General features: G+C 41.7%; 1 protein-coding gene across 1 annotated transcript; it reads right to left on the reverse strand.

Annotated features, from left to right (window-relative positions):
• Window positions 1–611: 611 nt before the first annotated feature.
• Window positions 612–6,688, reverse strand: LOC311108506 (all-trans retinoic acid-induced differentiation factor-like). The gene is made up of 7 exons (XM_084151138.1): window positions 6,516–6,688; window positions 3,694–3,830; window positions 3,150–3,218; window positions 2,942–3,013; window positions 2,507–2,628; window positions 1,795–1,895; window positions 612–1,557 (listed from the first exon to the last, which is right to left on the reverse strand). The coding sequence occupies exons 1-7, from the start codon at window positions 6,606–6,608 to the stop codon at window positions 1,453–1,455; spliced, it is 699 nt and encodes a 232-aa protein (XP_084007264.1). The 5' UTR covers window positions 6,609–6,688; the 3' UTR covers window positions 612–1,452.
• Window positions 6,689–12,664: the final 5,976 nt, after the last annotated feature.

Consider the following 12,664-nt stretch of genomic DNA (forward strand, 5'->3'; position numbering starts at 1 on the left):
GTAAGGGGGCCAGAGTGTGGGGAAGTGGGCCTGAAGCTGGTAAGGGGACCAGGGTGTGGGGAAGTGGGACTGAAGCTGGTTAGGGGAACAGAGTGTGGGAAAGTGGGGACTGAAGCTGGTAAGGGGGCCAGAGTGTGGGGAAGTAGGACTGAAGCTGGTTAGGGGAACAGAGTGTGGGAAAGTGGGGACTGAAGCTGGTAAGGGGGCCAGAGTGTGGGGAAGTAGGACTGAAGCTGGTAAGGGGGCCAGAGTGTGGGGACTGAAGCTGGTAAGGGGGCCAGGGTGTGGGGAAGTGGGACTGAAGCTGGTAAGGGGGCCAGAGTGTGGGGACTGAAGCTGGTAAGGGGAACAGAGTATCCCTCAACACGCTCCCTCAACACTTGAGACATCTGTGGCATTGTGTTTTGTGACAACTGCACATTTTAGAGTGGTCTTTTATTGTCCCCAGCACAAGGTGCACCTGTGTAATGATCATGCTGTTTAATCAGCTTCTTGATATGCCACACCTGTCATGTGGATGGATTATCTTGGCAAAGGAGAAACACTCACTAACCGGGATGTAAACAAATTTGTGCACAAAATTTGAGAGAAATAAGCTTTTTGTGCGTATGGAACATTTCAGGGATCTTTTATTTCAGCTCATGAAACATGGGACCAACACTTTACATGTTGCGTTTATATTTTTGGTCAGTATATATTGTCAGTATATCATATCTATATTGTCAGTATAATAATATAATATACTGTATTATATTAATAATCTGTACATACAACAACAATTCAACATTTGCAGTACTGTCTGTAAGCAATGCATTTTGCTCATGTCTCCCTATAGCGTAATGAATCAATCAATATCTTGATATGTTGTCAGTTTTCCAAAAAAGGGGGGGGGGGGGGGGGCTGATGCAAGTTCATTCTGCATATTATTGCTTCTACTACAATTCATGCTTCATTGATCAAGTTTAAGGGTCGGTTTCCCGGACACAGATTAAGCGCAGTTCTGGACTAAAAACACGCCCAATGGAGAATCTCTATTGAAATACATTATTTAGTCCAGGGCTATGCTTAGTCTGTGTGCGGGAAACTGGCCCCTAGCATCTTACTAAACTTTTTTTTTATAAACATGATTTGGCACATAGGCTATTAGTGTGAGGTTATATATTGTCTTACAACACCACTATCTCTTAGATGTTGATCTAGGGAAACGCCTGCAAGGTACAACACTTCTAACATCCGTGGCGATAAATCAAAGATTTAACAACCCCATCAAAACGGATGATTAAAACAATAAAGGTCCAGAGCATGATCCAACTGTCTCCATAGAAGTCCGTTTTAAAACTGTTCGCATCAGATTTTCCCTGTCTCTTCATGTCGGCATCACTGGAAAATATCAGTGTCTTCCAACCATAGAGGCCCAGGACCAGGCCTCAGACCAGGGGAGTGGGTACAACCTCAGACAGATTTGACCTTGCGTCTCTGGGTGACCCATAGCAGGATGGAGACCAGGACTGTGGAGGCCCCTAGAAGCCCGAACACCTGGATTATAGGGAACTTCCCCTGTCAACAACAGCGAGGAGAACAACAATGTGACTCAGTGTTACCATAGCATTGACACCACAATGGGGGTTTGGTTGTTTTGTTTGAAAGGCTGTGAGTTCCCTTGGCAATTAACGCTCATTCTGTCTTCCAACAATCAGAGATTGGATATGAATGAATGTTGTTGATGATGATGATGAAGTTAAAGCCATTGTCACGAAAATACTAATACAGGGATGACGTGGTGTACTAACTGACCTCTCGAAGACACTTGTATCCATGGAAGTCGTCCACACAGCTACACTCAAAGAAGCCTGGACCGTATGGGGCACAGAGGGAGTTCTCCGGACAGTTCAACGCTGTAGAAGCAATGTTATGGGGGGAAAGCATAGACTCATAAGATACTTTATGAACAGAAATTATGACCGCAACGAACCACAATGCCAACTATAATATTGATACCAGATCACTGTATTCAGAATCACAGCTAAGGTGACACCCACATTTTTAATTTCCCAAAGTGAGTTTAAAGGGGGCAATCTGCGATTGGCACATACGTTTTTTTGACTTCTTAAATGAATTACATATACCCACTGATTCTTGAAGAGTATAACTTAGAAATGCCTCATGAGCTTAGTTCAACTTCGGTACCTCATTATAACAAAATATACGCTTGTTTACTCCATTGTTTGTAAACAAAGTCATTGTAAACAAACACTGTATAACCTCAAAACATGGTTAAAACTATCATTTTGATATCATGGATGGTCAGTCCTTCCATCCATAGCTATGTCTATGAATTTGAGAGTGGTTACATTTCCCCAGCCCCATTCTTCTATTTACCAAAACAGTGGCGGGGTACCCACTTTTTGTTATTGTCCTATAAACTACAAATAAGGACTATGCTACTTATTCATTCAACACAACAACAACAACGATCATGCAGCAAAACACCTTGACAGTGACTTACACAGGTGTCCAGTCAGGTTGCAGATGTCCTTCTGTCCTTCACAATGACATGTGTCCCCATTGACCTCCACCTTATCCCACGATGCATTGCCTCCCGGACAGGCCAGGTTGGCAGGCAGAGCCCTTGCAGGTCCAAAAAGAAAGGATATAGGCTCATTAAAATATGTGTGAATTCTATTCTAATAAGGAACTGATTGGACATTACAATATGTGTGAATTCTATTCTAATAAGGAACTGATTGGACATTAAAATGTGTGAATTATATTCTAATAAGGAACTGATTGGACATTAAAATATGTGTGAATTATATTCTAATAAGGAACTGATTGGACATTAAAATATGTGTGAATTCTATTCTAATAAGGAACTGATTGGACATTAAAATGTGCATTGCAAGATTGGACTTGATAAGACAGCTCAGTGAGTTGTACTTACAGGTAACCCAACTGGATGAAGCCTTGAAACAGTGAATTGTTCAGGTTAACTATGGGGTTCAGTGAGAGATCTCTGTGGAAGAAGAGTAACAGAGAGAAGAGAAGAGAAGAGAAGAGAAGATACATCTGTAAGTACCACCGGCTGTATTAAAATAGGAACAAACTGATCATGTTTATAGCCTAAATGTAAAATGGTCTGTTTTCCATACATCATTGCAGCTGTTGATGCCTCTTGAAGGTCCTCGACATGGCTTAGAGAACAGTTTGATAGGTCCAACCTGAGTGTGAAACAGAGCGGGATGAATAACGTTTAGGGGGAAAATACATAATGCCACATAATGACAATGAGACATTTGGCTACAAGACAAGTAATCAGTTGGTATATTTTACTAACCAGTTGTTCCACCTTACAGTTGTGGAATGTTACTAAATGTGTTATTACATAAAGTGAATAATCATTGAGTATTTGTCCTATGGGCAATTCACTGGGACCACCAGGTTATCAACTGCTAAAGGTTACAAAACAAAGCCTGGTGTAGCTGGCCATGACTGGGAGACCCATGGGGCGGCGCACAATTGGCCCAGTGTCGTCCAGGTATAGGGGAGGGAATGGCCAGCAGGGATGTAGCTCAGTTGGTAGAGCATGGCGTTTGCAACGCCAGGGTTGTGGGTTCGATTCCCACGGGGGGCCAGTATGAAAAAAACAATTTTTGTAAATGTAATGTAATGTGTTGTCAAAGCACAAAAACCTACCCAATGACGTAGTCAGCATTGCTGGGGTTTTGTTTTCGCAGTAGGCAGCAGCGTCCGTCAATCAAACCCGCAGCCGCGGAACAGAACTGGCCCAGAGCGGTGCCGTTCTGCACTGTTCCGTTGCAGAGGTGGCATACCTGTTTGTTCAGCACAAATTCACAACAGAGATATTCACAACGCCTTTATCAACATCAACAGCTTTCTTCAACAACTGATTAAGAAGAAGAAAAACGATCTTCCAGGAAACTATTGAGAAATAGCTTCAAGCAACAAATCTCAGTGAATGTTGCAGACAAGACTAGCAGCAGACAGTTATTGATGGCCCGGTTTACATCGTGATGTATTTCAGTACGCCGTAGATCATCTTCACCGAGTCCTGCCACTCTACTGAACCGACATGTGTAGTGTTTGTAACAGAGAGCCTGTATCTGGTCAGAGATCGCATTTATTTTGGGAGATTGCAAAATATGACCTTCAAGACAGGATACATATATTTTTTCATGTGATAATGAAACATGTTTTCTTTAGTTACTTTTTCCTCAACTCGTTTCTCTAACTTTATAGCAAGTCAAGCTAGCTTGCGCTGCAGAGTAGCTAGCTAGTTTAAAGCTAGGCTAGGTTGAAGATGCCACTGTCACTAGCGACCTCCACCAAATAATTATCATCAAAAACAAACTCCATAACCATCACAATAAACGTAAACGGGAGGCAACACTCATATAATGTGTATTATTTAACATTACCAGTAGTGGTGTGTAGGTAAAATCATTAGGGAAGCCAAGCCAGGAAGAAAAGGCATATTACAGCCTACAGTACCAGTCAAAAGTTTGGACTCACCTTCTCATTCCAGGGTTTTTCTTTATTTTTACTATTTTCTACATTGTAGAATAATAGTGAAGACATCAAAACTATGAAATTACACATATGGAATCATGTAGTAACCAAAAAAGTGTTAAACAAATCTAAATATATTTTATATTTGAGATTCTTCAAATAGCCACCCATTGCCTTGATGACAGCTTTGCACACTCTTGGCATTCTCTCAACCAGCTTCACCTGGAATGCTTTTCCAACAGTCTTGAAGGAGTTCCCACATATGCTGAGCACTTGTTGGCTGCTTTTCCTTCACTCTGAGGTCCAACTCATCCCAAACCATCACAATTGGGTTGAGGTCAGGGGATTGTGGAGGCCAGGTCATCAGATGCAGCACTCCATCACTCCTTCTTGGTAAAATATCCCTTACACACCCTGGAGGTGTGTTGGGTCATTGTCCTGTTGAATAACAAATGATAGTCCCACTAATCCCAAACCAGATGGGATGGCATATCGCTACAGAATGCTGTGGTAGCCATGTTGGTTAAGTGTGCCTTGAATTCTAAATAAATCACAGACAGTGTCACCAGCAAAGCACCCCCACACCATAACACCTCCTCCTCCATGCTTTACGGTGGGAAATACACATGCGGAGATCATCCGTTCACCCACACCGCGTTTCACAAAGACAAGGCGGTTGGAACCAAAAATCTCAAATTTGGACTCTAGACCAAAGGACACATTTCCACCGGTATAATGTCCATTGCTCGACGCTGATTGGCTATTTTATACTTTTTTTTATCAAGGGAGGTGAAATGCTCGCTGGCTTCCCTTGCATCCAATGATACGGGCGGCAACAATGTCATACTTTTTTTGGTCAGACAGCATTGGATAGATGGCCAACACATACAGAGACATAGGGCCGGCTCTCTCGGATGCTTTCTCCGGTGAGATACATTCAGCCTCTTGGATATTGAAGGAAAATTATTAAACACAGAGAGACGAAACATAACTATTAAAATAGTACTTATAGGAATTGGTAATTGTTTTCAAGGTGCTAGATATCCCATAAAGCCACCACCGAAAACAGGAGGTTACCAAACCACAAAACAAGATGCAAATATGTGGTTTTCAGTGATGGCCTTATTGGATAGCTAGCAACTTGTAAACAATTACCCATTCCTATAAGTACCATTTTAATAGTAACGTTTAAAAAATTACATTTACATTTTTAGTCATTTAGCAGACGCTCTTATCCAGAGCGTACCCCCGTGGGAATCTAACCCACAACCCTGGCGTTGCAAACACCATGCTCTACCAACTGAGCTACATCCCTGCCGGCCATTCCCTCCCCTACCCTGGACGACGCTGGGCCAATTGTGCGCCGCCCCATGGGTCTCCCGGTCGCGGCCGGCTGCGACAGAGCCTGGATACGAACCAGGATCTCTAGTGGCACAGCTAGCTAAATAATACACATTGGCTGTTAAGACAATTTTATTATATGACTGTTGCCTCCCGTTTTAGTTTATTGTGACCGTAATGGTGTTTGTTTTTGATGATAATTATTAGGTGGCGCTCTGCACTTGCAAGCTAGCTTGACTTGCTATAAAGTTAGAGAAACAAGTTGAGGAAAAAGTAACTAAACATAACATGTTGTTTTATTATCACCTGAAACAATATATTTATCCTGTTTTGAATGAAAACGTCATATTTTACAATCTCCCCAAAGAAATGCTATCTCTGACTTGAGACAGGCTCTTCTCCATATTGCGCTAAAAACAGATGTCCATTCAGTGGCAGGGCAAGACGAAACGGGGCATTACAATAGCAACAGTGAGTGTAGCCAAGTAGCATAGCAGTTACAATATAACAATACAATGTAGCACATCCGCGTGTATAAACACTGTAAGAGCTCTACTCTGAGTGTAGCAGCAGTTACAATGTAAATAACCTGATATGGCGCGCTGCGCAGCATTCCTGTATAGAATAGAGCTGAAGCAGACCCTTACCTGTAACTCAGTCAGTTGATAACCCCCATAGAAACATAAATGAATGATTAATAAGACCCCTGCTGCATTCTGCTGGCTGGATCCAGCTGTCATTTTTGAACGCGATAGTCATATGAGCAATACAACGTAAACATGTGACTGTCTGTAAGCGACTGAAATCACGGCCGCTTCCTTCATACCCTTGGGTTCGTTTCCTTTTTATCATTGTCTGATCTCTACAAGACCAGGATTGGTTAAATCAGTATGGGAACGTGGGGACATTCGGTATTGCTAGTTTTATTAACAGGTTATCAATCTTTTCACATTCATTAATGATCAATAAGACTGAAACAAGGAAAAAGAAAGAAAAAGCATCTGTGCTTGTTTGAAAGCAGCCAGTGCTTCACAGCATTACAAATTGTGCAACCTTTTTGCATAGCCCTATGCCCATACATGCAGCCTATACAGAGGATCTCATATCCAAAATATTGTACACCAATATGAAATGTGTTGCATTATTCATTGACTATTTTTCTTTGTTTCTAGCCTTCAAAACAAAGAAAATGGACAGGCCTACATGGCCAAAATACCTAATTTCATATATATATATATATATTTTACAATTTAATGTATAATAATGATGATATGTATAATAATGATGATATGAAGAAAACATTTCAATTGATTTTGGCCAGCACATCAGCTCAAATTCACGGTCATCTGACCGTCCCGACAGTCTCTGGAAGACACCATTACAGGAGAGGGGTCCGAAGACGGTAAGAAAATAAATTACGTAACGTGATTTGCAGCTGTTGTTAGAAAATGTAATACATAGCCTATGTTATGTATGTGTAGCCTACAGACTAAAATCTATTAATATTTTTCGTGGAAATTCCTTAAAAAATTGGCACATAGTTGTTTTGTAATGTTTGAAATAAATGTGCTCCCCTCTCCCAGAAATGGATTGGACCAGAGGACTGTTGCAACGCTTCTTGATGAGCGATTTGATACATATTGGTTACATTATTGCTTAACGGCTACAATGTAGTCCGTTTTCTTGGGATTTGTATCACATTTCATCTGTTTCCTGAACTGCTTGCTCGCCAACCAATGCGTCCTATTTTGGAGAACTTCAAGACGCAGAAAGAGGCAACAAATACAACACATCAGCGCTTATTTTTCTCTCAATCGTACCAGTGTGTTGTGAACAACATTAGCGTGAGCAACAATAGTGGAATCGGCGGTTCGCCTTCAAAAATAAAAGTCCCCCATTGAAACTGACGCAAACGGATAACAATAGTGGTATCATGCCACAATTGGACTAGATAATGTTAAACAAGATTTGAATGTAGTTATATATATATTCAACAAAAGACAATTATTAGTTAATTTGACAAAAAATGTAAAGTGTTGATCCCATGTTTCATGAGCTGAAATAAAAGATCCCAGAAATGTTCCATATGCACAAAAAGCTTCTTTCTCTCAAATGTTGTGCACAAATGTGTTTACATCCCTGTTAGTGAGCATTTATCCTTTGCCAAGATAATCCATCCACCTGACAGGTGTGGCATATCAAGAAGCTGATTAAACAGCATGATCATTACACAGGTGCACCTTGTGCTGGGGTCAATAAAAGGCCACTCTAAAATGCGCAGTTTTGTCACACAGCATAATGCCACAGATGTCTCAAGTTTTGAGGGAGCGTGCAATTGGCATGCTGACTGCAGGAATGTCCACCAGAGCTGTTGCCAGAGAATTGAATGTTCATTTCTCCACCATAAGCCGCCTCCCAACGTCGTTTTAGAGAATTTGGCAGTACGTCCAACCGGCCTCACAACCGCAGACCACGTGTAACCACGCCAGCCCAGGACCTCCACATCCGGCTTCTTCACCTGAGGGATCGTCTGAGACCATCCACCCGGACAGCTGATGAAACTGAGGAGTATTTCTGTCTGTAATAAAGCCCTTTTGTGGGGAAAAACTCATTCTGATTGGCTCTGCCTGGCTCCCCAGTGGGTGGGCTTATGCCCTCCCAAGCCCACCCATGGCTCCGCCTCTGTCCAATCATGTGAAATCCATAGATTAGGGCCTAACTAATTTATTTCAATTGACTGATTTCCTTACATGAACTGTCACTCAGTAAAATCGCTGAAATTGTTGCATGTTGCGTTTATATTTTTGTTCAGTATAGTTGTATTAATCTAAATAAATAAATTTAAAAACATTGTGGCGTGTTGGAAGGTGTAGCCTGGACTCCGACTAGAACAGCAAAGTTATCTTTAATCTGAGTTTTACTCATAATGAAAATATATTTCACTGCCTGTAGATGTAAAAATGTACTGTATGGATGAGTTGAGCCAACAGCTTGTATTTGGAAATGTACAAACAACATCTCCAATAGCTACACTCACTGAATACTGGAGGGATTCTAGATCTTTCTGTGCATCAGGTTAATTCAACTGGGCCGCCGGTTTAATGCTTCTGCATGGGTTGTTATTCAGGGAAATTATTTTGTATTTCTTAGAACACCTGCACGCGCAACTTAGGCGCCCGGTTTTCTTTCTGCCATGTGTCTACGAGTTAGAAATTGTTTTTTGATAGCTTCTTCTGGATTTCTATACAGAGGACTCTCTCATAAACTATAATACAAATGGTGCAATTTAGCTATACACTATACACTGTACATCTATGTTTTTTTTTTTATATTCAAAGTATAACTTCTTAGTATTTTTAAACATAGCCTCACTCACTGCTGTGCTTTTTTTGATTCTGACTTGATTTTGTAGGACGAGAATCTCTGTGCTTCTCCTGTCATCAAGTCAAAACAGGAAGGAAATTAGTTTGTAAACTGTTTTTTATCAGTGCAATGGACAATGTCTTCGAGGGCCTGCTTCCTGATTTTTTCAAAACACTCAATGAATGGTGATTTAGCTTTTTCCCCCAAAGTGCTTCTTTCCCAAAGTCCTCCTCTGAGTTTTCAGGACTCCAAAACATCGACGTTGAATTGTTTTTCCTCTGTAATAGTGTTCAAATGTTCTATTTGACTCTGTAGTTCATCTAAGCTGATCTTCACCAACATTGAGTTAATTATGATACCAAGAACTATGCAAATATCATACGCAATGGATTTAATGTAATCTAGATTGGTAGAGTTCAACAGTAAACTGAAAATGTACATGCCCATCTTATACCTCTCATCCTTACCGCTGTACTGTGACTTACAAAGTTCACTAGCCTGCCATATTAAATGACTTGTACAGTGGCTTGCGAAAGTATTCGCCCCCCTTGGCATTTGTCCTATTTTGTTGCTTACAACCTGGAATTAAAATGGATTTTTGGGGGGTTTGTAACATTTGATTTACACAACATGCCTACCACTTTGAAGATGCAAAATATTTTTGATTTTGAAACAAACAAGAAATAAGACAAAAAAAAAAAAAAAAAAACTTGAGCGTGCATAACTATTCACCCCCCCAAAAGTCAGTACTTTGTAGAGCCACCTTTTGCAGCAATTACAGCTGCAAGTCTCTTGGGGTATAAGCTTGGCACATCTAGCCACTGGGATTTTTGCCCATTCTTCAAGGCAAAACTGCTCCAGCTCCTTCAAGTTGGATGGGTTCCGCTGGTGGACAGCAATCTTTAAGTCATACCAGCTGACTCAGCAGCTTAGTTGGTAGAGCATTGTGTTTGCAACGCCAGGGTTGTGGGTTCGTTTCCCACAGGGGGCCAGTATGAAAAATGTATGCACTCACTAACTGTAAGTCACTCTGGATAAGAGTGTCTGCTAAATTATGTAAATGTAAATACCACAGATTCTCAATTGGATTGAGGTCTGGGCTTTGACTAGGCCATTCCAAGACATTGAAATGTTTCCCCTTAAACCACTTGAGTGTTGCTTTAGCAGTATGCTTAGGGTCATTGTCCTGCTGGAAGGTGAACCTCCGTCCCAGTCTCAAATCTCTGGAAGACTGAAACAGGTTTCCCTCAAGAATTTCCCTGTATTTAGCGCCATCCATCATTCCTTCAATTCTGACCAGTTTCTCAGTCCTGCCGATGAAAAACATCCCCACAGCATGATGCTGCCACCACCATGCTTCACTCTGGGGATGGTGTTCTCGGGGTGATGAGAGGTGTTGGGTTTGCACCAAACATTTTCCTTGATGGCCAAAAAGCTCAATTTTATTCTCATCTGACCAGAGTACCCTCTTCCATATGTTTGGGCAGTCTCCCACATGGCTTTTGGCGAACACCAAACGTGTTTGCTTATTTTTTTCTTTCAGCAATGGCTTTCTTCTGGCAACTCTTCCATAAAGCCCAGCTCTGTGGAGTGTACGGCTTAAAGTGGTCCTATGGACAGATACTCCAATCTCCGCTGTGGAGCTTTGCAGCTCCTTCAGGGTTATCTTTGGTCTCTTTGTTGCCTCTCTGATTAATGCCCTCCTTGCCTGGTCTGTGAGTTTTGATGGGCGGCCCTCTCTTGGCAGGTTTGTTGTGGTGCCATATTCTTTCCATTTTTTAAATAATGGATATAATGGTGCTCAGTGGGATGTTCAAAGTTTCAGATATTTTTTTATAACCCAACCCTGATCTGTACTTCTCCACAACTTTGTCCCTGACCTGTTTGGAGAGCTCCTTGGTCTTCATTGTGCCGCTTGCTTGGTGGTGCCCCTTGCTTAGTGGTGTTGCAGACTCTGGGGCCTTTCAGAACAGGTGTATATATACTGAGATCATTTGACAGATCATGTGACACTTAGATTGCACACAGGTGGACTTTATTTAACTAATTATGTGACTTCTGAAGGTAATTGGTTGCACCCAATCTTATTTAGGGGCTTCATAGCAAAGGGGGTGAATACATATGCACGCACCACTTTTCAGTTATTTATTTTTTATAATAAGTTATATTTTCATTTCACTTCACCAATTTTGACTATTTTGTGTATGTCCATTACATGAAATCCAAATAAAAACCATTTAAATTACAGGTTGTAATGCAACAAAATAGGAAAAACCGCCAAGGGGGATGAATACTTTTGCAAGGCACTGTACTTCCCTCAGATTACACACGCCCGTGTACAGAACTCTAGATCTGTTTTAGTGGCCACTCCAGTAACTATTTTCCAACAGTGCTGAAAATATGTCTTCATAGTGTCCCTATTAAATACTTTTATACCTGCTATGGGTCTATCACTAGTACAGGTAATGTGTTTCTGGTAAACACTTCCCTCTCTTTCTATTGCGTTCAGAAATTGCTCAACCGTGTGTGTGTGTTCCTCAGTAAGCATAAATGAGGAATACAGTATATAAGGTTTAGATGAAGTAAATACTGTTCACTTTAGACATGATTATACCACCCAGGGGTGCAACTTTCACTGGGGATTTCACAAATTGTGAAATTGCATTTTTGTCTTCCCCAGTTTTATCATTGCAACGTGATATAAAAAGCGGTAACGGTGTGCTTTTGCGGACGCCTCTGCAGCGGATTTAGGACCACAGGCTTTCAGGCTGTGTGAAGGCAACACTTCTGGAAGGCTGGCTGGACCAGCACAGGAGAGTTGAGCATAGTTCAGCGCGTGTTGCGCTCTTTCACAGAGTTGTAAAAGCAAGCAGAGCAGAAACTGGCTACTCTTTAGTTTACTGATGTAGCTGGCAACGTAACTGCGGTTTAACTTAACAGAAAAAAAAAAAAACTAGTGTTTATTTGCAGCGCTGAGCTAGTATTGTAACTGAGATGTACAGTAACATTACATTTACATTTTACATTTTAGTCATTTAGCAGACGCTCTTATCCAGAGCGACTTACAGTTAGTGAATACATATTTTTTTATACTGGCCCCCCGTGGGAATCGAACCCACAACCCTGGCGTTGCAAACGCCATGCTCTATCAACTGAGCTACATCCCGGCCGGCCATTCCCTCCCCTACCCTGGACGACGCTGGGCCAATTGTGCGCAGCCCATGAGTCTCCCGGTCGCGGCCGGCTGCGACAGAGCCTGGATTCGAACCAGGATCTCTAGTGACACAGTTAGCACTGCGATGCAGTGCCTTAGACCACTGCGCCACTCAACATTAGCTAATGTTTCATCCCCCTCTCGACTGAGGTGAATGAATTAGCCAGGCTAGCTAGTAGCTAACCCCGGCCAGGTCAGCTTTAGCCTCTAGCTAGCTAT

Source organism: Coregonus lavaretus (genome assembly GCF_964263955.1).
Source record: "Coregonus lavaretus genome assembly, chromosome: 33".
Classification (NCBI taxonomy): domain Eukaryota; kingdom Metazoa; phylum Chordata; class Actinopteri; order Salmoniformes; family Salmonidae; genus Coregonus; species Coregonus lavaretus.

Excerpts from the sequence above, each read along its gene's own strand:
- LOC311108506 (XM_084151138.1), bottom strand. The coding sequence starts at position 6,608 with ATGACAGCTGGATCCAGCCAGCAGAATGCAGCAGGGGTCTTATTAATC. Across the intron at positions 2,629-2,941 it reads TTCATCCAGTTGGGTTACCT|GGCTCTGCCTGCCAACCTGG; the intron begins GTAAGTACAACT and ends TGGACCTGCAAG. Across the intron at positions 1,896-2,506 it reads CAACCTGACTGGACACCTGT|CGTTGAACTGTCCGGAGAAC; the intron begins GTAAGTCACTGT and ends TTGCTTCTACAG.